At 51.1% G+C, this 25,790-nt stretch overlaps 9 protein-coding genes across 9 annotated transcripts, besides 1 other annotated feature; 2 read left to right on the top strand and 7 right to left on the bottom strand.

Moving 5' to 3' along the window:
- Positions 1-25,790: part of a sequence feature (contig 1.67 618..254221(-1)) that runs on past both edges of the window.
- On the bottom strand, positions 878-2,592 carry ANIA_04152 (nucleobase-cation-symport-1-like protein furB; the record flags this gene model as incomplete). The annotated part of the gene is made up of 5 exons (XM_656664.1): positions 878-889; positions 972-1,247; positions 1,311-2,293; positions 2,356-2,439; positions 2,496-2,592. 5 exons carry the CDS (start codon positions 2,590-2,592, stop codon positions 878-880), a joined length of 1,452 nt encoding a protein of 483 aa, XP_661756.1.
- On the bottom strand, positions 3,790-5,053 carry ANIA_04153 (pyridoxal phosphate-dependent aminotransferase; the record flags this gene model as incomplete). The annotated part of the gene is made up of 4 exons (XM_656665.1): positions 3,790-4,245; positions 4,344-4,759; positions 4,814-4,933; positions 5,011-5,053. 4 exons carry the CDS (start codon positions 5,051-5,053, stop codon positions 3,790-3,792), a joined length of 1,035 nt encoding a protein of 344 aa, XP_661757.1.
- On the top strand, positions 6,026-7,621 carry ANIA_04154 (uncharacterized protein; the record flags this gene model as incomplete). The annotated part of the gene is made up of 1 exon (XM_656666.1): positions 6,026-7,621. The coding sequence occupies one exon, from the start codon at positions 6,026-6,028 to the stop codon at positions 7,619-7,621; it is 1,596 nt and encodes a 531-aa protein (XP_661758.1).
- Positions 8,615-9,831, bottom strand: ANIA_04155 (uncharacterized protein; the record flags this gene model as incomplete). The annotated part of the gene is made up of 2 exons (XM_656667.1): positions 8,615-9,660; positions 9,819-9,831. The coding sequence occupies 2 exons, from the start codon at positions 9,829-9,831 to the stop codon at positions 8,615-8,617; spliced, it is 1,059 nt and encodes a 352-aa protein (XP_661759.1).
- Positions 10,123-11,933, top strand: ANIA_04156 (uncharacterized protein; the record flags this gene model as incomplete). The annotated part of the gene is made up of 6 exons (XM_656668.1): positions 10,123-10,258; positions 10,333-10,506; positions 10,568-10,889; positions 10,946-10,980; positions 11,074-11,417; positions 11,454-11,933. 6 exons carry the CDS (start codon positions 10,123-10,125, stop codon positions 11,931-11,933), a joined length of 1,491 nt encoding a protein of 496 aa, XP_661760.1.
- On the bottom strand, positions 12,091-14,278 carry ANIA_04157 (uncharacterized protein; the record flags this gene model as incomplete). Its single annotated transcript, XM_656669.1, has 6 exons — positions 12,091-12,274; positions 12,696-12,861; positions 12,917-13,051; positions 13,154-13,528; positions 13,702-13,924; positions 14,009-14,278. 6 exons carry the CDS (start codon positions 14,276-14,278, stop codon positions 12,091-12,093), a joined length of 1,353 nt encoding a protein of 450 aa, XP_661761.1.
- ANIA_04158 (GFA family protein) lies at positions 15,617-16,211 on the bottom strand (the record flags this gene model as incomplete). Its single annotated transcript, XM_656670.1, has 3 exons — positions 15,617-15,814; positions 15,893-15,999; positions 16,148-16,211. 3 exons carry the CDS (start codon positions 16,209-16,211, stop codon positions 15,617-15,619), a joined length of 369 nt encoding a protein of 122 aa, XP_661762.1.
- glnA (glutamate--ammonia ligase) lies at positions 17,823-19,686 on the bottom strand. Its single transcript, XM_656671.2, has 5 exons — positions 19,524-19,686; positions 19,431-19,463; positions 19,265-19,357; positions 18,170-19,096; positions 17,823-18,121 (listed from the first exon to the last, which is right to left on the bottom strand). The coding sequence occupies exons 1-5, from the start codon at positions 19,524-19,526 to the stop codon at positions 18,104-18,106; spliced, it is 1,074 nt and encodes a 357-aa protein (XP_661763.2). The 5' UTR covers positions 19,527-19,686; the 3' UTR covers positions 17,823-18,103.
- On the bottom strand, positions 22,670-25,520 carry ANIA_04160 (RNA polymerase II mediator complex middle subunit MED1; the record flags this gene model as incomplete). Its single annotated transcript, XM_656672.1, has 3 exons — positions 22,670-22,702; positions 23,275-23,853; positions 23,907-25,520. 3 exons carry the CDS (start codon positions 25,518-25,520, stop codon positions 22,670-22,672), a joined length of 2,226 nt encoding a protein of 741 aa, XP_661764.1.

Below are 25,790 nucleotides of genomic sequence, written 5' to 3'. Positions count from 1 at the left end.
ACAACGGAGACGAGAGTGAAAGAGAGAGGCACAGTCACCAACAACTCGCTCCAAATCAACCGCACGCAGAGACAATGTCCGTTCGCTTAACGCATGCTCACTGTCCGTATCGACGGCCAGGATGACCGTGAACTATAGGACCACGCAAGTGACACTCATGCGGCCTGTTCAAGAGAATAGGCGCTATTTAAGGCTGGCTCGTCAAGGGCAGGACGTATGACTGCTAGCATTGATTGGAGGTCCAGTTTCCGCTCACGCAGCAGGGCAAAGAGCAGCAGCAACAGGGGCCAGACCAGGCCAGATGGCATTGGCACGGCCACAGCTCCCCGGAAAATAGGACGAGATCATTGAGATTCCTCGTTGTCAGCAAGGGATAGAGCGCAATGCGCCTGAGAATGCCCTCTCCGGACTTTGTGACCTGGCTTTTCTGAACCCTTGACGCGGGTTAGGGCCAATCTCCGGTTTCGGGGGCATTGATAATAAAGTATACGCTGCCCCGTCGGTTTAGATGACGCAGAACCGACCCTACAGCTTTTGAAAAACGAAAAGATTCAAATTCATATTCCGTTCAAATTTGGCTCATTTTTTATTAAGTCCTCAATTGAGTCCCTAACCCCTGAATGGTCTGACACAGCAGATGATAGGTAAAGCAGGATCTTAAATAGGTCTCCTAGAGCACCATGTGGAGAAAGCTCAGCCAACATGGCCACGTTCAGGGAATGGAAGATACCATAGTAGGACTCCCTCGGCAATCATCGTCACAATCTACTTCACCTATTCGGTCTTAATATCGTGCAGATGGGTCAGGGGAAGCTTGCTCAGAGATCCAGATTCGTGCAAGAATAAGATTCCCATGATATTGGGCGGGCAGTCTAGCTTAAAGTGGTATCTGGAGATATTGTGTTGGTAGCAGCTCTGTGAAGCCAGACAATCTGGCTCGTTCTGCATCATGCTCCTTTGGCTGAATATACCTCTTCCTCTACCTGCCCTCCAGGCTGCCCATCGAAAACATCCCAGCGCGCGTTGGACAATTCCTGGATTTCGCTAGCCGAGGTATCATCAGTGACAAAGGCATGGAGCTTCCGATCGGGGATAAGCCAGTGAAGGAATGCATGAACCGCGGCACTGACCAAGAATCCGTACAGATAGTTGATGTAGTACAGCTCGGTCGCGGCATCAGAAACGGTGATGGACGTGTTAACGGCCGCTACGAAGCCTGGCATGGTGGGAACTACGCCAATAATCCACTGTATACCAAACCAGTCAGTTGTTCAAGTGAGGATCAAGCGTTTAGACGGATGGAGGCTTACAGCAACTGGAGGGCGCCAGTTAACCCCAGCTGTATACCAGTAGATACTAGCTTTATCACCACGAAATAGATCATCAATGTTAACCTTTTGGCGACAGACTACTAGATAATGCGCCGCCATGAGACCCGTCATAGGAGCCAAGAAGACGCCATACCCCGAAAGAACAGTCAGGAAGGTCGTTGCCGTGTTGACGAGACGCCAGGGATTAACCACGGGGCTGAGGAGCGCAAAGATATAGGCGCCCCGACGGATATTGATGTAACCTGGAAATACAGAGGCAAGGTCCAGGCCGCCTGGGAGCGCATTTCCGGGCAGATTCGTGCCCAGTTGCGAAACAGATAGGGCCAGACCCGCGAAGAAGACAGCCGCCCGCGTCCCCGGAGAGGGATCTTTCTGCAATATAGAGGCGAACAGGGTCGGCGGATTCCAGATTGCCTCGCCGCCTAGGCGGTTCTGCGTCGCAGCAGTCACCAAAATCCCTATTAGAGAGCCAATGATGCTGTAGAAGGGGAAGGCAAGGGCCTGGCCCCAGATTGCGTCGCGGGGACGGGTCGCTAGCCGCGAGTAGTCGTTTTGATTTAGGATTCCGGCCGCGATAGACCCGATGGTGGACATCATCCCGTATAGCATGAGCCAGGCCGTACTGTTCGGCCCGCCTGTTGCTGGGATCGAGCTCGTGCTGCTCAGGGTTTCGCCGAAGCTGTCGCGTCCCATAGTAACCAGAGCCCAGATCAGGACCACGAGGAAAAAGAGAATGGTTATAGCGCTGGAGATATAGAAAAAGGACTGGATGCGGTGCGGACGGATCCAGAGGGCTGGCAGACTGATTACGCAGAAGATGATATAGCATGCGAACTCGGCGGTCGTCGTCCCGGTGTCGGCAGGGATGGTGTTGGGGACGTCGACAGCGAAATTCGGGTCCCAGGAGAGCAGGATCAGATAGATGCATTGGCCTCCAACCCAAGATTGGAAGCCGTACCATACTAAATAGCATGCATGAATAACTGTCTTCAGACGAGTCAGATCGGGTTCTGGCAGGACGTACCAACGCCCAGAAAAATACGATTCCAGATGACAAATTGAGATCCCCATAGTCCCCAGACTGCACGGCTGAAGATGGGGAAGCCGACTAAGTTGGTCAGCAGTCAATCCCTCTTCGAGCAATAGTGCGTGCACTTGACTCACTGTGGTAATATGCCCCGGCCAGGGAGCTGGCGACTAGGGCCAATGTCGCCAGAAGGTTGCCCACCACGATTGCTTTTTGGGAATCAGCATGAGACATGAGGAGAAGATAGGCAGTGAAGCACTCACAGATAACGGCCTGCCACCAGGTGAGCCCAAGGGGTATAAGAGAGCTACCAGTCAGATAGCTGGAAATATTGCAATTGATCAAGAGCCCTGAACGACTACGAATGAGCCACTCGTTCTGTCACGAGAGGTGGTCTTTTTAGGGTATTATACAAAAGTTATGAAAAGTCAGAAACCCCCATGTTCGGTGTCTCGCATTCACAGGGCGGATATCGTCGTTCTGGGACATCGTCAGCCTAGGCAGGATGGAAATAATGCGACCGAGCTTTTTGAAGTATTAGGGGCCCCATACAATCCATCGCGATTCACGAGGTAGTGATATCTTCTTTAGTGCTGTGGTGATTTTCATCTTGTTCGAGAGCGCGACCTGCATAGGCACGGAAATCCATTAGGTCTACAGCAGCCGTTGGGCACCTTTTATCATGATATGAGTTGGAGATTTGGAGTCATCAGGCCTGCTGCACTATATGGCTTGGCTCTCTGTTTGGTCGAGAAAAGGCTACTATCAATGCCTCCCTGTCCACTAGTCCGGCTATCTACCGCCATTGGAGAGACCGGACTCTGATGAGGAATTGCCGGTCAGCTAACGATGCGCATAAATTTATTGCTTTCTGTGTCCATCAATACCCCACTCACACTAAGCAAAGGAGCTGATATAAACAAGACCAGCCGGCACATTGCCGTTTGATCCGGGTCAAGAGGGGATATAGAGCAAGACATTACAGATACCGCGAAGTACCGACTCGCGTGGTGCCTATAATAAATGGCAGGACTTCTTGATGTCTGCTTCTACAGTGTCACTTCATGAAATACAGAGGTTGCCCGCTCGGTTGCATGGCCCATTCGCCTACGGGATACGATATCTTGTTTAGAATGCTTACTATGCCAGGCCTATTGCCCTCTAACAAAGATATATGCGTCACATATAGCCGCAATCACCCGAACAAGCTGATCCGAGCGGCCCCAGGAGTTCGAAGACCAGCTATGTTGGGTTGGTATGCGCTCTTCGACTCGCTCATTATCATTATAGTTGAGCTAGTCACCGCCGAAGCAGAGGATGACAGGCACTAGAGATGGCTCTACACAGCATGACAAGGTATATGCTTGATTAGTACCAAGCTACATTTCCCGAAGCGAGAAATCTCTTACTCCAAACTTCAGACCCAACCTATCAAATGCAGCCCCCACGGCCCCGTCTAAACTTCTCGAGAACATCCAACGCCCGCTGGATGACGTCTGGCGGATACGCAAAGATGATCCTCGCCCATCCCCAGACGCCGTCTCCAAGCGCATAGTTCTGCCCCTGGGAGACAACCAAGCCCAACTGTGCAAGTTCGTGCACAGCGGCTGTTTCTTCCTTCGCACTGGAGCAATTGTCCACCAATCTGAAGAACACGCATAGGCCGTAGTTTGCGGGGATAAACTTGATATGCAGTCTCTCGAAACCACGGGTAAGTAGATTGTATGCAGCAGTGAGTCTCTCAGAGCTCTTTGCGATGAGCAAGGGAAGGTGCGGTGAGTCAAGAAGGGCTATGGTCATGACGGTCGTTAAAGAGGATACTTCGAGGTAGCTGGTGAGCCCAGAGCCGAGACGTAGCGTGTCGTTGGCTTGCGATATTATGCAGCCCTAAGATACTGTTAAAGATATGGTAATCAGGGTGAGTACCAGGGATTTGTTGGAGTGAATAAACGAAATGTTGCTTGCGGCACAACTACAGTGCTTACCAGTCTCAGCCCATTACAGCCAAAATCCTTGCTTGCGCTCCATATGACATGGACCCGGGAAGCGAAAGTCGCAGGCAAAGTGTCATCGAGTAATGACAAAATCGAGGTAAAGCGCGGAAAAGGCGCCGAACTCGAGAACGAAGACAGGGCGTAGACCTCATCGCTAATACAGTGAAGAGCCTTCTCAGCGCAGAATGCTAAGCATTCGCGTAGAACCGAGGGCGCAAAACACCGTCCCAGGGGGTTATTAGGGTTGGTAAAGACGACCGCCTTGATGCGGTCTGGGTTTGGGTGATTTAGATATGCCCGCTCCAATTCCTCAACGAGGCTTCTTTGCGGGCCAATCTCAAGCCACGGCACTGTCACATTAATCCACTCAATATTTCCGTGTATCAGGAGATATAGACCGAGACCATCTGGAGAGCAGACTCATCAGGAGCTGTAGATTAGACGTAGGGTATATCACTAACCCCAGATTGGACACACAAGAAGGACACTATCCCTTTCATCACAAATGCTTCGCATGAGAGCACCCAGGGCGCTTCCTCCTCCAGAAGTGACAACAATGTGCTCTGGTTTGACTTTCGTTACTGGGAGGAAATAGGTATTGAAAAAGCCGGCTAAAGACTGGCGGAGCTCTGGATCCCCTCCAACACCCGGGGCGTACGAGAGGTGTTTTCGCTGTAATTGTAACCCAGAAATAAGGTCATGACAAAGTCTATCTCGAACCAGGAACCAAACCTGGTGGTTCTGCTAATATAGTATCCCCTGTAGAAGGGCCCCAAGATCTCAATCACTATCTGGACTTCCATTGATCGATTGCCTGGGGCTGCTGATTTCTAATATCAACGCCTGGTGGGATCCCTACCAACTTTGCATAGTACTTGGAAATTCACGAGAGAATTAAAAAAGAAGAGGATTTGACGATATATCAGGCAAAGAAGGTCAGATTTTACAGCAAAGCCTATTATTTTTATATAGCATCTTGAACTCCTTCGTAAGCAGTTATAAAACAGTGTTAACAAAAAAAAGGCAAGGTAAGTGTAGGGTAAGTATAGATATTAAGAGTAAGCATATCACCTTTATCAGGTAATAATTACCTTACAGAGAGAGCAGATTACCTGACTCAGCCGGCCCACACATTTAACGCAGCAACGTCCGGATCGGGCAGTAAGTAGGCACTCGTGGCTTGAGTAGTCGTAGAAATACATCTAGGTAACCATTATGTCATGATAAGGTACAACATAGAACCTGCGGCAACCCCTTAGATAAACCGCCGACGGCCCGCCGAATCTTCCAAGAGATGCACCTAGGTATCTTGAAAGAGCATTTTTGGTCTGAAATCTGGCTTTGGCTTTTGTGGAAGGAACAACCCAGACACCTGACCCCATCCTCAACATTTGCTTCGCCTTGCTGGAGACGGAAATTCTCATCTTCGCCCATCACTGTGCGCTGCTGGGACCTATTCGGTTGATGCTTGACGTATTGTCTCTGCCATAGTCTTTGCAAAGCTGCAGGATCACCCAGGTAGTCCTGTCTATACCGTATTCCTATAGAGAACAACCGGCTTCTATGGAGTCTTGGCAACGCCACAAGCTACGTCATCGCCACCGGTGAGTGCTCTCAGGCAACCTCCGACCTTTCCACTCGCAAATCCACAAGACTCACGGGGTTTTATCGTCATGAGTAGAGACAGGACCCTGTCGCCACCCGGCGAGGCCCTTGAGCTGGAGCCCCTAGTGACCAGCGACGATGAACAGCCGGACTCGCCGCTGGCCATGCAGCCGCCAGCACCGCCCCGCCCCCGATGGCTGACCGACACACGGCGGCGGCACTGGCTGTCCAGCGCCGCTGCCCTCTCCGCCCGCCTTCTCCGCCCACGGCTGACTTGGCGCTATCTCCTCTTCAGCATCTTTTGTCTATACGCGCTCTACTGCTTGGTCCGGGGCTCTCCCCTCTTGGCCTCGCCGCTGCCGTCCTATGCAGGACCCTACGGAGTCGGCGCTATCGATCTCGAGGTACCTCTAGCTGGCGGGCCTCTGCGTGTCGCTGAGGGTGTCATCAAGAGCACCGGCCAGCCAGCCTTTGAAGTGGAAACCCTCCTGGCTACCATCTATTATCCAACCGACCGCGGCTTCCGCTCCCGCAAGCCCCGGTATCCCTGGATTCCGCGGCCGATCAGTCTCACAGCCAAAGGTTACGCCCGCCTCGCCCATGCAGATAACTTCCTCACTCGACCCATCTTCACTTTCGTCCTGTGGGCCGTTGGCGGCCCCATCACCATCCCGGCCGAAGTCGACGCGCCGCTGCTTTCCAGCGATAAGGGTCTTGAAGCCTTCCCTGTTACCGTCTTTTCTCACGGCGATGCCAGCTCTCGTACCGACTATACCCACTTTCTTGGCGAGCTTGCTAGCCGCGGCCATGTCCTCGTCGCCATTGAACACCGCGACGGGAGCGGGCCTGGCACCATAGTCAAGACCTCCGCCGGCTCCCCCGGCCGCCAAGTCCTCCCATTCCGCTTCTCCGACCTCGCAACCGATCTTGACGCTGACTCTTTCAAACGCGCGCAGCTCGCATTCCGCGACGCCGAGATTCACGCTGCCATTGAACTGCTCCATATCATTGGCAAGGGAGCGCTAGTTCACAACACGCGCGACCCGGTTACCACTCTCACTTCCTGGGCGGGCCGTCTCAACCTCACCCAGCTCACTATTGCCGGCCACTCCTTTGGCGCCACGGGCGCTCTCCAGGCCCTCACAAACTCCGACGCCCCCGCTGCCGGCTTGATTCTCGACCCTGGCAAGTCCAGCGGCCCGCTCAACCCCAACGCGACCGTGCCTATCCTGGTTGTGCACTCCAACACCTGGTCCCGCACCGTCAGCTTATTCTACAACCGCCCACACTTTGATACGGTGCGCGACCTCGTCCGCGCCATCCCGGCGCCGTCTTGGTTCCTCACTAGCATCGGCACTGCTCATCCCAGCGTCACTGATGCGCCGCTCCTTGAACCTCTGATTCTCAGCTGGACGACTGGCGCAACACTTGATGTAAAGGAGGCTCTACGCGAGTATGTGCGTGTTGCGCAGGACTTTTCACTTTTCGTAAGGAGCGGCGAACGTAGAGGCATTCTGAAGGAGAAAACGACGCATCATCAATACGGCGTCTGGGTGGATGAGGAGCGAAAAAAGGAGTTTCCGAAGGAACTGGCGAGGTACTGGGAGGTGCATGTTACGCCTGAGGATCAAGAGAAGCCGCTCGAGAAACCTGTAGAGTTGTAGTGAGTTGTAGGTATACAATGCTGGGTCTTCATCAGTTTAGGGTTTAGGCCTTGTCAATAATGCTCTTGCCGTATAAGATTCATATCGCCATCTCATACTGTCAACGCCTGTTGCTAACTGTACTTAGTGTCGTAAACAACTTCCGAGTTGGGAGCCTTCAACACTTACTCTCACAAATTCGCCGCGGGAATTCAAACCGCAGGATATACCATCCACTCTACCCTGTTTTTACATGGTGCCAGATCATACTACAGTTCGATGATTTGGGGCTTGTAGACGATATTCCTTTATATGGGTATAAACATTGATCTAACCATCTTTCACCATCATAAATATCATACTGATAAGCATCGGACCCTTCAGATTCTGGTAGCACAGCTCTATTACTGAGCAAAAATCTTCCCAATCCGCAATAACTCCTCCCACCGCGCATCGTTCTTTATTTCAATCACGCCCTCGGGCGAAATAACCTTCATCTGTTGAACAGTCTTTGTCCCAAAAGCAAATCTCGCGTCATCATTCACAAACGCAACGAGGTTTTTTTATCCAGTCTTCCATCAAATTTCTTTCAGGTGGAGTTGGGCCGTAGCAGATAGAGAAGCTGCAACATTAACATGAATGTCGGATAAAGTATAGAAAGGTGACATACTTCCAAAAGGGCTTATCCATGGCATGCGCAACACCGAACGAGATGGGTGCCACCCTTACATCAATGAACGATAGCCGGTAGGCAATCTGGTACCTTCATATATCGGCGAGGTCGACGCCGTTGGCAACAAGATTCGATACAAGAGCCCTAGAAGGAGCGCGGACCTGGCCGTCGGAGATAACTTGGCCTTGCAGGCATCGATAAGCATCCCGTACTCATACCGTTGATTTAGCGGCAGGCGCCTTACCAAACAACCTCTTTCATTCATCCAGGTCCTTCGAGTCCGGTAGGCTATAGCATTTTAAGATCCTCTCCGTTACATCTGGCGCGTAGTAGTTCCCAATTTACATCCGCAATGCCTCAACTGTGGGCTCACTGGGGCTGTTGTATGTCGAGTACAGCGTCTCCTCGTTCAGGACTTCGGCAATCGGCAGCCGAGCCTTGCTTGCCTTAAACGCCGATGCGAACTCTCTGCTTTCTAGGTACTCGGCCATTCCCTGGTGAATGAAGTGGTCGTCTGTTACAGGGCGAAAGGTGTGGTTCTTCAGGTTGGGGATGGCAGCTACGAGCTCCTGCGCCGTTTTCTGGCGGAGTCGAGCCAGTTTCTCCGCGCTGGAGGCTTGCAGGTCAATGTTAAAGTGTAAACAGAGCTCGTTGAATTGCTCTTTCGTGTCGGAGAGAGACTTGGGCTGTGCGGGGATTGCATTCGAGTCCATGAAGAAACGCCTATACAACCGAGGGCTGTCTAGAGATGCGCAATGTCGAAACTCATATAACATCTGTGCCTCAACGCTGTAAGCCCCTGCGCTCCGTCCAGCAAGCGTGATATTCTCGCGATCCCCTCCGAAAAGCTCGATATTCTCATACACCCACTCCGCCGCCAGCCGCTGGTCCCAGAGCCCAAAGTTCCCGCCGGACTGCCCATGCTCGCCTCTTTCGCTCTCAGCCAGAATATCCGGTCCAGCCAGGAACCCAAAGACGTTCAGTCTATACCCGATCGCAACCACGATCGCATTCAGCTTTCCGGTAGAGATCAGCTCCGTCGGATCCATACCCGCTTCCTGGTTCGGATCGCCCATCTGGAACCACCCGCCGTGCAGCCAGAGCATGACAGGCAATTTCTTTTTCTTCTCTGAGTTCTGTGGGTCCGGGACCGGCGTCCAGATGTTTACAAATAGACAGTCTTCGCTATACGCGCCATCTCCGCCTTCGGTGCTGCCGCCGACGTGGTACGCCTTCTGCGGGCAGACGGGCTTGAATCTCGTCGCGTCGAATGCTGAATCTGGGGTGCTGCCGACGTAGGTGTATGATTGTGGTAATGGACGCGACCTGCGCCAACGGTGCTCGCCCGTTGGCGGAAGCGCGTAGGGGATCCCGGCGTAGCGGCGGGCTTTGTTGTCGAATTAAAGGCCGCGGACAGTGCCCTTGGATCTGAGGTGGAAGTCAATCGCTGTGGTCGTATAAGAGATGGTGTTGCCCATCGTGGCTATGAGAGTTGTGATGCTGGCTGAGTACTTGAGGAGAGGAATTAGGGTTTGGGGAGCACACCAGCGTCTTTCATATGTAGTCACATCCCTTACCGCGTACACCCAAAGACCGAACCACTATTCTTGGCCTGAACGTAATCTTTTCAACATAAATCTCCAATTATTTTGCTATCTCTAACTGTATCATTTGATTGGGCTATTTAATTGAACAGCCTACTCCAAGTGCCAAACTCCGCGCGCGGCCGGATCCCGGGCCGTTAGCGACTCCGACACTACAAGTACTTGCTGGAGATATCCCACGCCCATTCTGCCTCTAGCAAGGCTTATTATCATACTTGAAGCAGACTAAGATTGAGATCTGAGTAATGGGCAGCATAGGTACAGGCTCAGGGGTGGATCTCTCCCACCACATCAACAGAAAGAGCAAGGCTCGCCATCCGTCGCCACTCAAGGATATCATCAGGTTTATGAGCCAGGATACCATGATCAGTCTTGCTGGAGGTAAGAACCGTTTTATGAAAATCATTTTTTCTCTTGCATTCTCAAGGCTTTAGACAGCCACTGATACGATGCAGGCCTCCCCCACCCCACCCTTTTCCCTCTCCACACTGCGAGATTCGACTGTCTTCCTCCCTCATCGTCAATACCAGACCCTGACAAGGGTGGAACACCTGATGACCCGGTATCCCTCATGCTAGGTCGTAACTCGGGTCCTGGCGAACTCGATTTGACGCAGTTCCTGCAATATGGTAACCACTTCTCTCATCCTCATTGGTGATAATGTGTTGAAATATTGACTCTAATAACTAGGCTCCGGCACCGGAAACGAACACCTCATATCCCTCTGTAAAGAAATAACAAACAAGGTCCATTCACCCCCTTGTGAATACGAGTGTCTCCTGCACCCCGGCAACACCAACGCCTGGGCCAAGGTTGTCGGCATGCTCTGCGAAGATGACGATTATATTCTCGTCGAAGAATACACATACCCGTCTGCGCAGGTGCTCTGGATCCCTTTGGGGGTAAGGGCTGTTCCTGTCTCGGCTGACGCACAGGGAATCTCGGCCATCGTGCTTCGGGATGTGCTTGCGAACTGGGATGAAAAGAGCAGAGGGGCGAAAAGGCCGACGGTGTAAGTGCCGACTGCGACCAGTCTAGTTGAGCTGGGTAGGTAGACTAACTGTGCAGGCTGTACCTTGTTGCCGTCGGGTCCAATCCTACAGGTCTGTCAATATCAGGGAGAGAAGGAAGGAGATCTACGAGGTTTGCGTCGAGTTCGGTATGTCCTACATCCCGAATAAGCGCCTATCTAACAGAATATCCTACTCCAGATATCATTATCGTAGAGGACGACCCCTACTACTTCCTTCAGTACCCTCCCTACAGCCCTTCCGCCAATTTCAGTGCCACAGAGTTCCAACCACTCGACACGGCCTCCTCCCTGAAATCACTAACGCCTTCGTTTCTCTCCCTTGACACCCAGTCCCGGGTCATCCGGCTGGAATCCTTCTCCAAAACTGTATTTCCTGGCCTCCGACTAGGCTACTTTGTCGCGAATCCTCTTTTCACAGAACGTCTCCTCCGCGCAACGGAAGTCGAGACGCAGGATCCAGCGGGTTTAAGCCAGGCGTTTATCCTGGCCCTCCTCAAGAAGTGGGGGGTTGGCGGGTACCTTGAGTGACTGCAACGGCTGCAGAGGCAATATCGAGTTCGACGAGACTGGATAGTCGGTGCTTTCCACAAGCATTTCACCATCCTACCGGCTGCTAATTCCCGGCTCCTCAAGGCAGACGGATATGTCGCTTGTCTCGCGGACTGTACTGGACAGCTGAAGCCGGTCTTCAGCTTCATCGACCCCGGTGCCGGGATGTTCATCTGGTCGAAGTGGTACTTTGCTGGCGTGAAGCGGTTTGCTGAACTCTCTGCGTCTGACAAGCTTGATCCTGAACAGGCCTTTGCAACGGAGCTGTGGAATTCGTGGGCCAGTGAGTTATTTCTGCTCACGCCGGGGTCATACTATCACCATTGGCAGGGGAAGAATAAAGTCACGAGGAGGGAACGAGGCGCGGAGAAAGGCACGGCGCATTTCAGGTTCTCGTTTGCGACGCCGACAGAGAAGCAGATTAATGCTGAGGTGGAGAGGGTTAAAACGGTTGTTGATCGGTACTGGAACTGAGCTCAGTGTGTAGTTTTCAAGGAATCAAAAATTCTCAGCACTTTGCAGCTCCTTGGTGACTTGATCAAAGGTGCTCGGCGTGCTCGCCAACTCAGATTTATTAAAGCTGCATGCGCATCCGGAATTTGAGGTATATGCGGGCTATGACCGTATGATATTAGGCAGCTATTGTAACAGCGGGCCAGTTATAGGTGCAATCAAGGCAAATCAGGCTACGGGGTCTGATCATAGTGACCTTTTTGGCCGAGTTGGAAATGCTTGCCTGGACACGTCTCTTACAAGTATGACTTTCTATCTTAAACTTCTTGAATTCTTTTGGGTTGTCTTCTGGACAATAGGTCCTATGGTACAATATTATTGATTTATCTTGTCCTTTATCAGCGTTCAATTGCAGACCTTGTAGAATGGTATGAGAAAGAGTTGATAGTGAGACCCTAACTAGAAGAATGGACTCATTTCACAATGTACATCCCAGACCTTAACCATGCTCGCTCCAATCCTCTCACTCGTCCTAGCCAAAAGTCCAACGCTAGTACTTGTACCGAAAAAACACATTCTCTCGATCCGTCATATCCTTCTCCGCATTCACACTTCCAGCCCTCTCACACTCCTCCTCCGAAAAACTATCTCCGCAACAAGCCTATCTTTCCGTCTATTCTCCCAGATGTCTGTACATATTAGCACTATCTTTTATGATAGGGATTGGGCAAGCCCATACAATAGAACCTCCATGCCCCCGTTGAACAGAACTCTACCACATACAACACCCCGCACGCCGTGATGCCGCGGGTATACTTTGGTGCATCCGATGGAACCATCATCTGCGCACCAACGGCTTTGCCAACACAATAGGCGATAAAGAGGACCGTTGAGATGACAGTTTTCTTAGTCCGGCCAGCAACGTTGGAGGGAAGGAAGGTCCATATCACTGTTTTGCCAATGTATTAGAAAGAAAGAGACAAAAGAGAGAGAACAGAACGTACTCAAGCCAGGCAAGGTGCCAAACACCTGCATGATGTACATCCCCCATCTTGTCCATTGCATGCTATCTGTCGGGAGCTGGGAAAGGGCGATCACGCCAACAAAAGCTGGGACGAGGGAGCCCATCATCATGAAAACTACACGCATAGGCAGACAGCTACGCTGTTAGATATGCCCGATCCTACAACGGCCGAAGGGCAGACTCACATCTCAGATTCGGCCATTTGAATGTGACGCACCCAACAATGAGGAATCACACAATGCTGACGGCGTAGTACGGCGTTGAGCCCTTGAGCAGCGTCTCAAGAGACGAGAACCCAAAAGACTTCCAGATGAGTTTCGAGAATGTCGTGTTCGCCCATTGGGCAGGGCATTAACAATCGTCACGAAAAAGAAAAAGTCCGTCAAGGGATCTCTAAAGGCAGACCATACCTGCTCCCATCTGAACTCGGAGCGCTTCTCGCGGTCTGAGCCCGTCTGGTTGGTCATCACACGGACAATGGCCGCATTTTTCTCTTCTTCAGAGAGCCAGCGCACCTCGCGAGGCGTACCGAGGATGAACCAGACCATGATCCCGCAGAAGATTGTGAGGCCGCCGAGGAAGAAGGAGATTCCTTTCCACTGGGTTACGCAATCTCAGTGTCAGCAAACTGGCCTCGTTCAATCCTCCACCTGCCAGCCTCAGATCCAAACAGGGGGAAGATACGCACAGCAGCCAATCCGTCCGGATTCTTCTCTGCCCTTAGCCCAATCCCGTACATACTCAATCCGGCGATTATATTCATACCTGCGTTACTCGTTCCCCAGATGAGCGAGCGCAGCGTATGCTCCCGACTCGTATACCAACTCCCTGTCAGCAACATGAATGTCGGGCTGATCGTGCACTCCAGCGCCCCCTGTAATGTCCGCAAGACCATGAGATGCGCCCAGTTCTTCGCAAACGCGACGCATAGCACAATCATGCCCCAGAGGACAATGACAACGGATAGGAACTTCCCCGTGTGCAGTTTCTACATCGCCCAGTTACCGGGGAACTCGCAGGCTAGATACCATAGGTAGAAGATGGTCGTCAGCCAGTTGAACTGATCTCCCACGAGATGGGTGTCTTCGCGGATCCCAAAGACAGCCTGCACAGATATAGAGGTCTTGTCGGCTTGTTGGGTGCCGTAGCAGAACCACATGAGCGGAAGGAGGAAGAGGTCGATTTTCCAGCGAAGGCGCCGCATGTACGCGTCGCTGTATTCGGGCTGGATGCTGCCGATGACGAAATCGTTGGCATCAAGGGTGTCTGGCTTCGACATTTCTATGTCCTCTTCCGTGTTGGCGATGCCGACTCTGACGCTGGCCTCTTTGGTTGTGCTCATCTTGCTTGTTTTACCTACAAGTAGGCTTCCCGGTAAATGCACCAGTAGTGGTCTGAGATAATGACGTCTAGCACTCTGACCCGAGTTTACAGGACAGTTTTTTGAACCCATTCTCAAGGGCGATGGCACTAAATATTGCTGCCGTGCCCTTTCCGGCCGGGTCTCATCCGAACCGCCGGGGTTGTCTCCATACAAAGATAAGGGCCGCCATCTGACAGTAAACCCCTGCCTTTATCCGGTTCCCATACGGCCTATTTTCCAGAGCCGACGGATCAAGGGTGCCAGATATGTCTCCTGCTTCCTGGTCAGTCGCCCAGCTAGACTATGAAGAGGTTCCAGCACAGTGTGCTTGCCATCGAGTGTGAGGTAAGAAGCTACTGGGTGCTGTTACTAGGTTTACACATTTGGGTCAGCCTCTATTGTGACTCAATTTTAGCCAATTTCATCATCAAAGGCTCTTTTGACCCGTGGTTTTCTTTCACAATTGTTCTGAAACTTCGACGCCGACAGCACATCTGCTCGGATCATAGGCAATAGCGCTATTCAGGCACCATACTATTCTATAAGTGGGTATTTCAACTCGCATTGTTACCATTAAAGTACGTTTCGAAGATAGGAGGAGGGCATCAGGCCATCTGTGGCAATACTGGCAGTATGGCGGAAATTAGGGCTCGGGTCATTGCAAGTCGAAACCCCCTTCAAAATCTCTCCATATGTGTCTCCCACCTTCCTATCCCAGTGACAGCAAACCTGGACGCAAGATATCGAACGAGTCTTTAGTATAAGAGCCTGAGCAGATGGATGAATACTGGATATCGCGCACAGATAAGACTGCTGACATTATATTTCACGATTTTACGGACTCAGTGCTAACTAAATATGGCGCGCGACCAGCGGTGACGAGGGAGCACTGGCAGCTTTTGATTCACTTCCTCCCCTCAACAATAGTGCGCTTTCCTTGTTGCAGACTCATGACCACCTTCAAGGTTCTGGCTGGATGAGAATTCAACTAGCCCATTGCGCAGCATCAGGTTGATGGAGCAGTTCATCTAATCTTATCATGTTGCGTTCTCTTCAGTACAGTGTGGTATTAGCCTGCTAGCGATTGCTTTGTTAGTTGTAGCAGGCAGTGAGATAAAGCCCGCTGCTACGCGAGTGATGACTCTGCCCTTACATACACAGATGGTGCAGTCAGGAGTTCATCTCTGCACTACGCGAAACGCCTTAAACTAAACTCCATATGATCAGTATAACAATAAGACCCCAGGTCTAGTATTAACATCCCAGGTCATCAACCCACATAAGCACGAATCTTGCGAATCCCATTCGCTAGCTGAATTAAGCTTGACTCGGCCCCTCAACCGGCTTCTCCCACTTTGGCCTTCGCTCCGTAAACACCTCCATAGTGGGAGGCGAGATGACATCGAACAGAGAAGCCTTGACAAATGCTTTCCCTGGGTACCTTGGGCTCCTCGTCACCACGGGGCTAACCCTCATCAGCACGACTCCTCTGCCGCAGTTGCCGCAGAACTGACACTGCTTTCAAAGTTAGCCAGCTGGCTGGCGTCCCAATCCTAAGGGGCCCACAACGTTCAGCGGGTGCTGGGAACTCACTGCAACGATGTTTCCACTGGCGTAATGTGTATCGGCGAATGTTTTGAGCGAGGTAGTATCTTCTACGGTAAAATCGGGCTCATCGACGAGGTAGTTGATGGATGAGCCTGTTCCAAGTCAGTATGGTTACTAGCAGGCAACCAGAGGTAGACGAACCACCACCAGACCTGGCACAGTTTCAACTATGATCGGGTTATATAAGTGTGTCCAAGACCGAGGGTCAGCAGTGAAGATACCAGTGGCAACGCAGCGAACCCGGCGGCTGTTCCTTCAAGGAGACTTGGATACTGCCGCAGATACAGTGGCCTCTGTAAGGCATTGTGTGAAATTCGTATGTATAGGCACTAATTTGGCAAGCGTTAGAGAGAGTATTTCATAGTTATAAGTAGGTGGGTGTTAGTTATCCCCCTTTGCTGACGTTGGGAAGACTCGCGAGGGGTTTCATGGTTGTGGGTCTCGCCGTGACTTGGAGGTATCCCGACTTTATGGACATATGAAAGTTTATATAAGTATATACTGATGCTTCCAGTACGCTAGAGGTCCTGGCCAGTACAGCCAGGTACTCCTCGCTCTAGTCCTTTATCCCGGACAAGGGAGGGGCATGGACGGCAATGGAAGCGATATCGTCACTGGGCCGGCGAGAATCCCGAGCTTCCAGAATGATATTGATGATGACTGGCCTGCCTTTATGATGAACAAGGAGTAAATAGTATCAATAGCATCATTCAGCTTCATTATTGAAGCCAAAGTGGTAGGTATAGCAGGTATATATTTCTAGTCGAACTATCCACCAAGACGGCTGGGGTTCTGTAGCGATATAGCTATGTAGGTCCGATCATGTTCTCCAGCAGACTAAACTGACGATACCAAATGATTATCTTTACAGTATTTAGTTGAGGGGTTTTGTGCGAGAGATGCTCCAGAGAAGGAGATCGTGAAATCAGCTACCCACGTACGCTAGCAGCCAGTATGCATATAGTGTATCGGATGATCTAACTAATAGCATCCAAGAGCTCTTGGCAAATTCTCCAGTAAGTAGTGAAGGTCAGAGACGGTACAAGTTCTTAACACGTTTCACCTGCAGCTACGCTTGAGCCTCGACCAGCGAGGATCGACCATGGCCAGCACACCCCAATCACCACATTCCCTTGAGAAAGGACCTGTCTCGATAACCGTGGAACCTATCTATGGATTCTTGCTATTTTTAGCATCTCTACCTTTGGCTATATATAGATTACAGTGACTTCTGAATTCCTGCAAGGCTCTTTCGGTATTGGCACTTTCCTGGCTGACGATCCTGATATGGAGATTCGAAATGGTGTTGAAAGTAGAAATCAATGAAGCCGTCATCACCAGTTTCGTTAACCAGTTCTGGTTGCCTATCCTGACTCAATTGACTAACATTTGATCTATCTGCACTCTTCTCCTTGCCCTGGGTAGATAATGGTTTAGGAAAGAAGTACTAGAATGAGCGAACAAAACACATTATTATCAATCGACAGTGCTCTACAAAGCAAACTTCAGACATGCTGATATAATTACCGTCACTTACCCAGGCCAACACCTCTCTCCTCTCTTTCTTCACCCAAATTCTGGGACATGTCACATATTATTACTTGGTTCAGATAGAGTTCTAGACAATTGCGAGTTTCGGTCAATCGAAGGGAATCGCTTCGTAAACCCAAGTAGTTATGAAGGGAGAGTGCCAGACCTGCCGCGGCAAGCATACTATATAGCATTAATTTCCCAGGAAATGTTAACAAACTAATTCTTTGTAGCACCTTGTGTTAAAACATTCCACAAACTCCATCAAGACGGGCTAGAACGATGTTGTTCTGTACACATCTCTACAACCTTACTAGTGCGGTTTTTGATCGAAGCCACAACTACAAGCACCAGGAGCTCGGGAAATCTACAAGACAGCGGAAGCAATGTGCTTCGACAATGTGTTGATATCGTCCTTGACTATCCGTATCCATGTCGGATGTATGCTATACGTGACACATAACCCCATTAACAAATGAAAGAATTTGCATGCAAAACCAGCAGGGTTAAAAGAAAGCAAAAGGCAAGCCGTGGCATCAGAAACCAACTCCACCGGAAAGAAAGAAGGACAAGAGAATTCTATAACTGAAACGGCCTAGCTGCTCTTTTGTTCTCGACCCTGACCCGGCGGGTATACGAGCGCTAATTTCGAAAATTTAGACAAATTTACAGACCACCGCAGAGCTGAAATGGTTAGCATGATTCAAAAAATCATCGATTAGAAAAACTTACAGTTTCAGCAATGATACCAGTAATCTGGTAAGGGTCCGCGTTGGAAGCGGGGCGGCGGTCTTCGAAGTAACCCTTACCATCCTTGGCGACTTGCCGGGGAATTCGGATGGAGCCACCACGGTCAGCAACACCGTATGAGAACTTGTCGATGTTACCAGTCTCGTGACGACCAGTGAGACGCTCCTCGTTACCCTCACCGTAGACGGCAATGTGCTCGACATGGCGGGCTTCAAGTTTCTTCATGTACGACTCAATGGCCTTGATGCCACCCTCGGCACGTGTTGACGTCGTTGAGACGTTAGTGTGCAGACCGGCACCGTTCCAGTCACCCTTGATGGGCTTAGGATCGAAGGAGATCTTCACACCGAACTCTTCGGCGACGCGGTGGAGAAGGAAACGAGAGATCCAGAGGTGGTCACCCATTTCGATGCCATGGCAAGGACCAACCTGGTACTCCCATTGAGAGGGCATGACCTCCGCGTTGATACCAGAGATCTTAACACCGGCGTAGAGACAGGCGCGGTAGTGCGCCTCAACGATGTCACGGCAGTAGACCTTGCCGGTACCGACACCACAGTAGTACGGTCCCTGGGCACCGGGGAAACCGCCCTTGGGCCAACCGTAAGGCCAGCCGTCAGGGCCGAGAAGGGTGTACTCTTGCTCAAGACCAAACCAGAACTCCTCCTTGGCATGCGTTTCCATCAGACGGGCGCAGTCGTGACGGTAGTTGAACTTGTTGGGGCTTCCATCAGAGTCCCATGTCTCACAGAGAACGAGGATGTTATCGCCGCGACGGAAAGGATCGGGGTACATAGCGACAGGGCGAAGGTAGACATCTGAGTTGTCACCGGGGGCCTGAGCTGTTGATGAACCGTCGAAATTCCATTCGGGGAGCTCATCAACGCTAGAAGGGGCCTTAGAAAGAGTCTGCAGGTAGAGTTAGTTTTTGGAACCAAGACAAAAAAAGTCACGTGGAACGCGTATATGCAGGCGGCACCGATGCGCATCATGTTTTATCTGCTTGGCAGACGTATACAAAAAGCGCAGTCCGTTTCCGTCGCCGATTCGGGGAAGCAGAGCGAATCAGGTGCATACCTTTGTCTTACTTCGAGTACCGCCGTGGGCGTCGATCCAAATGTACTCAGCCATGACCGACCCTCGCTGGTCGAGGCTCATGTACTTCATAAGCTGCAGGTAAAATTAGTACAGAGTACGACTATCGAGACATAAAGTCCTCAAGTCGATCGTGGTAAACACGCACATTCTCCGTATTGGAGACATTAGTTGAGTCAGTCTGGACAATATAGGTTAGCAATTGTCCACGAGAAAAGGGCATGACAGAATAATGACTCACCATTTTGAATATGTGTGGAAGTGCTAAAAAGTGGTGGATGTACGGTCAACGATGGACAAATGCGCACAACACAAAATAGTCTGCTGGTTCCGAATAGCAAGAGAGAGTTGAATGGAGGATGAAATGGGGTTTATAAAGACTCAGAGAGCGAGAAGACGGAGGGATGGAGAAGAGAGAGGAGGAACAGAGTACTGTGGGTGGGGGACCATTTAAATCACTTGCGCCTGCTTTTTTTGCCTCTTGCCGGTAACTTACAGTGAAAATTACCGCCACCCGTTCCTGCCCGCTATTTTCGCTATTTTCGGTCCATTTTGGCAGCCACCTTTTCGATCCATTCTTTGTTTCAGGAAAAAGGCGCAGCATTGTTGAGAGACAAAACCACAGTGTCTGTATCGCCACGTTTTTAGATTACGCTACGCCTCTTTTATTTTCTATCTTTGGCCTCAGTCCATTCCAACTCTGTATACTACGGAGTAACCTCGCAGTTTCGAGAATCAAGCTGGGTTGAAAATATTCGATGTTCGGCAAAATGCATGCCCGACCTCATGGCCTACTGTAAGGCACGAAACGCTAGTACTGCAAACCCGGGCTACTCCATAGTACTACTGACTACACCAAGCAGATGGGCTAGTCAAGCATCTGCATGCGGATAATAGGGTACCAGCTCCGTTACCCCTTCGATATCTAGAAACTGATATGACTTTGGGATATTAATCACCAGTTTCTTATTCGAATGTCCTAGGAGCGTGGACTTCCCCAGATCCCACCCCACGCGACGGTGATGGAATCGAGTTGATTGGGAATCCTACCCCGGAAATCAGCACCTGCTGACCTGGGTCCATATACTAAACATATTGTTTGGAATCAATGCGAGAGGACAGAGATAATGATACAGATGTCGTTGGTAAATGGTATTATCAATTTAGAATTGATCCTGGTCTGTACTGCATATCGCGGTTATTGGTTGGAGGCTTGGAGCTTTAAAAAGCCTGCTATACTATACTTGCAGTGGTATAGCAGGGACAAGGGTATATTCGAACGGCCCAGATTCCACATAATACATATCAAGACACTACCAATGGGGGAAAAAGCCCTTTTGCTTATCTGTTGGTACACTGAAGGCGCTCTATGGAGTGGTGTACTATATTATTGCTGGCCGCGCGATAACCTGAGGAAGCGCCGCCTGATATCGAGCGGTATCAGCTCTTATCGGTGCCCCTCCACCCCCGCCAAAGTCGCGTGGGAGGCTGGACAGTAGGAGCGCGCCTGCCGATAGATTCAATCCATACCGGATCGGCTTCACGAGAAATAACAATTCCCTCACCTGGCCACTCTATTATTGAGATTATCGTTCTCCAACTCGGCAGTCTCCTTGGATGAAAGTTACCCGGCAGTAAATCCATTACATCAAACAACGTTACCGGAGGGCGTAAGTGGGGCGTGGCAAACTCGTCGCGTTCTGGAAAACCAAGGCGGAGCCCGACACCGGAGTTGCTTTCACGTGAGATGACTCTTTTACTGCGTCAGTGTCCTGTGATTTTGTCCTAGGTTCAGGGCATCATAGGATAGTATGGAGTCTAAGGGCAAGACCGACTTCACCCGGAGTTAGGATTCTGGAGATATACACAAGCGGCAACGTCGATCTATGATCCCCCAGCTTTCGACGCCGGCAGCAAATAGCAATAAAGGCAAGTCGGGAGTTTCAGGAATCAGTCGGATTTCTGTCAATCCCAGTGGCTATTGCGCTTCCGCTTCCCCGGGTCATATTCTACCCCATATTGACCAGTAACGCCAGCCTTGTTGGAAAGTGAAGCTGATTCTAGAGGCAGCGGCGTGACCCTAAGAGAATACATGCAGTGGAATCTATATGCCGTCTGTCAGATGTCAGTACGCCATACAGAGTGTGATATATTCAGCGCCAAGAGCACTACGCAGCACTAAAGCAGCCGCACAAGCATCATGCTCATGAATGCTATCGCACCCTTCGGGACTCCTGATACGGAATTCACCCGAGCCAGCCCTCGATGCTCGTCGTGTTTTGAGTTGCGGTGAATCGTGTCGTACTAGTAGCCTGGGCTCAGTATCGTATGCAATCACTGCGCAACCATTCCGTACAGAGCCACTACCTAAACACCAAACTCCTCCATATCTCTCACCGCTTATGTCGAAGTCGAACGACGAAGATCTCATGCATAAATCACTCACGCCCAGTCCAAACTTACAAACCCCCCATCGGATACTGTGGCCAGCGAGCCAAGACGCGTCGCCGTGGATAAATCCAGTAGAATTTGAATTGCATCCAGATGATCAAGTGCAGGCAAACGTTTCTGATAGGCAGATCTCCCGATCCCTTATCAGCGGCCGCTCATTGGATGAGCGGCAGAGTCCATGACAAACCGCGCTGACTGCAACCGGACCGATAAAAATACAAGGTTTTTTTCTGGGTTAACCGAATGGAATGCTTAGAGTTGCTCTGGAGACTCTTCAAGCAACGGTAAGCGCAATGCATGTATAATGGAAGTCATACGATTGCGAGAGTTCGAAGTACCAAAGATAGATAGATAGCAGAAATTTGTCAGTGGATTCAGCCAGCTGATCGGTTACTGGTTAGAGCTATCGGTGGCAGCACCGAGCGGCGAGAAGGCTCCAAAGTCCAGAGTAATCAGCACTACTTATCAGCAGAGTTTCGAAAACTGCAAATTTGCAGCTCGTAAAATACACAGCTAAGCTCGAATTGTCAATCCCTGGGGAAACCGTGGACCTGAGCTCCAGTTGTTGCAGGGCAGTGGCAGCGCAGGGGCAAGGTCTCACGTAAAAATAGATCGGGTATGGAGTCAGTTGAGTCACGAGTAGGAGAACAGGACCGCAGAAAATACCGCACATAGGAAAAGGAATCATGCCCGCGGATGCCCAAAACTCCTCGGGGGACTACGTTGGGAAAAGAATCCATTTTCGATGTGGGCAGAGAAGAGTAATTCGCGCAGCTGATCTGCTTGGAATTTGATGCGGTTTTTGCAACGCCGTCTGCGGCTATTGCTATGAGTAATAATGGAACGCCTGGAGTTGGCCAGCCCGGCCCCCTTGTTAGCATCAATATTTGAGCCTGATGCTCTATTACTCCGACTCTTTGTTTAAATATCTCATCCTCATTTTTCGATAGGGATATTGTTTGCGCTAAGCTGGAATGTGCAGGTTCATTGATCCAACAGAGTAAATTTCAGTCGTACCATAATTCAGGTATTATGAGATGAACTATACATAGCTGTTTCATAGTTCCACTGTTGCTGTTTCCATCGCTTTGGATGGCCCGCAGTTGTGCAAACTATTTGAGGATGATACCAGTGAAGACTCATCCGCGCGTTTTGCGACTTTCGTTGATTGTTATCGTACAATAGCCCTTGCTTAATCCCAGCACCACCGCGTACCTCACGGTCTCCGAGATCGTGGTAACATTCATGCAGGTACCAAGAGTGCGCGGATCAGTCTGGACCCTGGCCCAGGCTGAACATGCCGTCCAAGCTGGCAAGCTCAGCATGACATCAAGCCCCCCACGTGTGCATCGGGCGTATCATAGGCACTTCGTTGATAAACAGAGGACAGCTGGGCATCGCTTCTCCCGGATGCCAACCGACAGGCTGGCGGCCTGGGTCTCTCCACTCCAGCGCAGCACTGCTAAGGTCCTTGATCCAATACCGGCGCTGAAAGCGATACCCCCTTGCGACCTTCACCCGCGGCTTTTCCGCTGACGTACCCATCGAAGGACCCATTCCACTAAGACTCCGATGTCTTGCGATGTCTCAAGGACATATGCTAACTTGGCCTGCAGCTCGCGAGTTGGATCTTCCGCCGCCTGCGTATCAGGGCTAGCATTACTGGTAGAGCTGTTCTCGTCATCCAGCAATCCAGTAACCTCCACCACCGAGACACGCGCGTTCAGTCCGATTTCGAAAGCGATCGAGACCTTACTAACAGAATGCTCAGGACCATGTATCGACGAACTAGCGCGATTCACCGTGAAGAGCAGCATGATTAATGGAGCCTGTCCTAGCTGGGTCCGCAGCGTCACATCTACTTTGAGCTCATCGCTGCCAGATTCTTGGACCTCATCTTCGAGTTTCAGATCATCTGCGAGACCAAGTAACATATTGAGCTTTTTCTCATTGGGGTTCTCGTTGGTCAATATGGTTATATCCCCGTTGCGCGTTGTCTTGTATTTTTCGTCCTGTGGCTGGACAATCGACTTAGGCTTTTCACGCTCCGGTTTTACCCTGTCATGGGAAGGGAATGTACCCTGGATCATGTTCGCCAGTAAGGCATACTGACGGAGAGTCTAAGCGAAGCACGAGTCAGTAAGTAAAGGTGCTAAGGGAATTATCGCCATACCGGAAGCACGTCTGCAAGCTGCCGTGGGTGGGAGAATGGAAGGTTCCTGAGCGTCTTCCCACTGGTAGGTTCAAAGGTTTGAAAACTGTAACTATGCCGCTTGATGCACGGTTTGCCCTCTTCATCGAACGATTGTACAGATATCTTGCTTCTCTTTCGATCAATGTGGGAATCTTCTGAGCCCAGAGACCACCCGGGGGCCAGCAGTCCATCGTACGTCGAAAGCCTGAAATCTTGCGGCATTTGGATACCGAGGTGCCGGTAGACTTCGGTGGCTACCAGAAACGGGATGTCTAGAGCTGGCTCCAACCTAGCAACGAATCGTCGGTTCGGGGAAGATGATCCCAGCATGTTGGAGTCAAGATCCATATTTCCTGATGAGCTTTGGTTGCCATTCAGAGCCGGCGGTGGTTCGGCCCAGTTGATTACCCTGACCTCGAGGGTCGCGCTGTCTGATGCTGACGCTTCTGCATCATCATGGGCCGTAGTAAAGACCTCGGACCCGAGCCAGTCTTTCGACACGCGAAGTGACGGATAACCCTCTTCACACTCGACCGCGATTCTCCATTCGCCATTTCCGCCGCTGAGTTCACCATTAGCGGAATTTTCAGATTGGTCAATATCCATCGCATCCGCTGATTTCCGCTGCTTCGCGTCCATGACCCGGGCGCGCGGCACCCAGTAGTCTAACCAAAGGCCGACTCGACTACCCCTATGAAGGCTTGGCCGCCCAATTCCGCCGCTGCAGATATGCTCATAATCACCCCCAAATTTACGTTGCGAGCTTTCCTCATTCCATAGTCGTTTCAAACTTTCGTAGAGCCCTTCGATGGCCTCGAAGCAATTCACCTCTTCGCTAAGTTTATCATGCCGTGCCAGCCACTGTAGGTTCTTGTGAAAGTTGTCGAGGCTCTTCCAGTCGCCCCGCGCGCCGTCCTCTGGCGTTTGTACCAGATCGCGCTTCAGAATAGCTGTAGCCTCTTCGCGACGTTCCCCGTCGGCGGTATCTGGGGTGGCGTATTTCAAGCTAACATCTCTAACCACGTTTTGTCCGCGGTAGAAATCGATTTCGAGGTCGACAAAATTGCCGGCAATGTTCAAATTATCGTCCTGCCAGATCGACTCAAAGCGCTCGAGATGACTTAGTCGCTCAATACCCTTCCTGCTAACGCCTCGGCCAGCCACTCGCTCCCGCAATTTCTGAACTACCTCGATAATATGCCTTCGGCGCTCCTCGTCGTTATCCCGGGCAGCCCCTAGCTTCAAACCCGGCATTCCCAAGGCCTGGATGTCACTATCATTCATCCCTGTACCAACCAACGCATCGTGGACGGCGGGTGATGGGCTGATCCCGGGATAGGCTCCAAGTAGTAGAGCAGAAGGCGAGCTAAACGAGATGGCGTTATCGTTCTCCGCGGTGACCGCCAATGGGGTGGCATATTGTTGCGTCGACGCGGGCTGGTTCAATTGGCCGTGGCCTGACGCTGAGGGCGTCCTCGTAGATGGAGATTTAAGCGACATCGCTCGATGCATAGGTCCGCCGGATGGACGAGGTGACGAGGTGAGGTGCGTTGGAGTTGCTCCTGGATTCGGTTTGGAAGACGGCGTCGCCATTGCGCTGTTATATGTGGTGCCTATTGGGGAGACTTGAGTAGGAATAATGGTAGGCGAGTGCCAGTAAGGCAGGAAAGAATAAATGAATTTTCACAAGAGCTTCACGATCTGCAACAAAGCGAGTTCATCTCAGGTACCGCGGAGAGGGGCTCGAGACAAACACCACCTAGCTCCCGGTTAGATGCCAAACGCCGTCCAAGCACGCTGAATGCGGAATCAAAACAGAAATGGTCTAAACAACATGGCTCCTGTTCGCCTGGAGAGAACACC

The sequence above is a fragment of the Aspergillus nidulans genome, chromosome II, assembly GCF_000011425.1.
Source record: "Aspergillus nidulans FGSC A4 chromosome II".
Taxonomy (NCBI): Eukaryota; Fungi; Ascomycota; class Eurotiomycetes; order Eurotiales; family Aspergillaceae; genus Aspergillus; species Aspergillus nidulans.
This window is presented reverse-complemented; position numbering and strand designations above follow the sequence as displayed.

What these genes read in the sequence shown, in the direction of transcription:
- glnA (XM_656671.2), bottom strand. An exon ending in ATGTCTCCAATACGGAGAAT is followed by an intron (nt 19,358 to 19,430) that starts GTGCGTGTTTAC and finishes TTTTACCTGCAG; the next exon opens with CTTATGAAGTACATGAGCCT. An exon ending in GTACTCGAAGTAAGACAAAG is followed by an intron (nt 19,097 to 19,264) that starts GTATGCACCTGA and finishes CTCTACCTGCAG; the next exon opens with ACTCTTTCTAAGGCCCCTTC.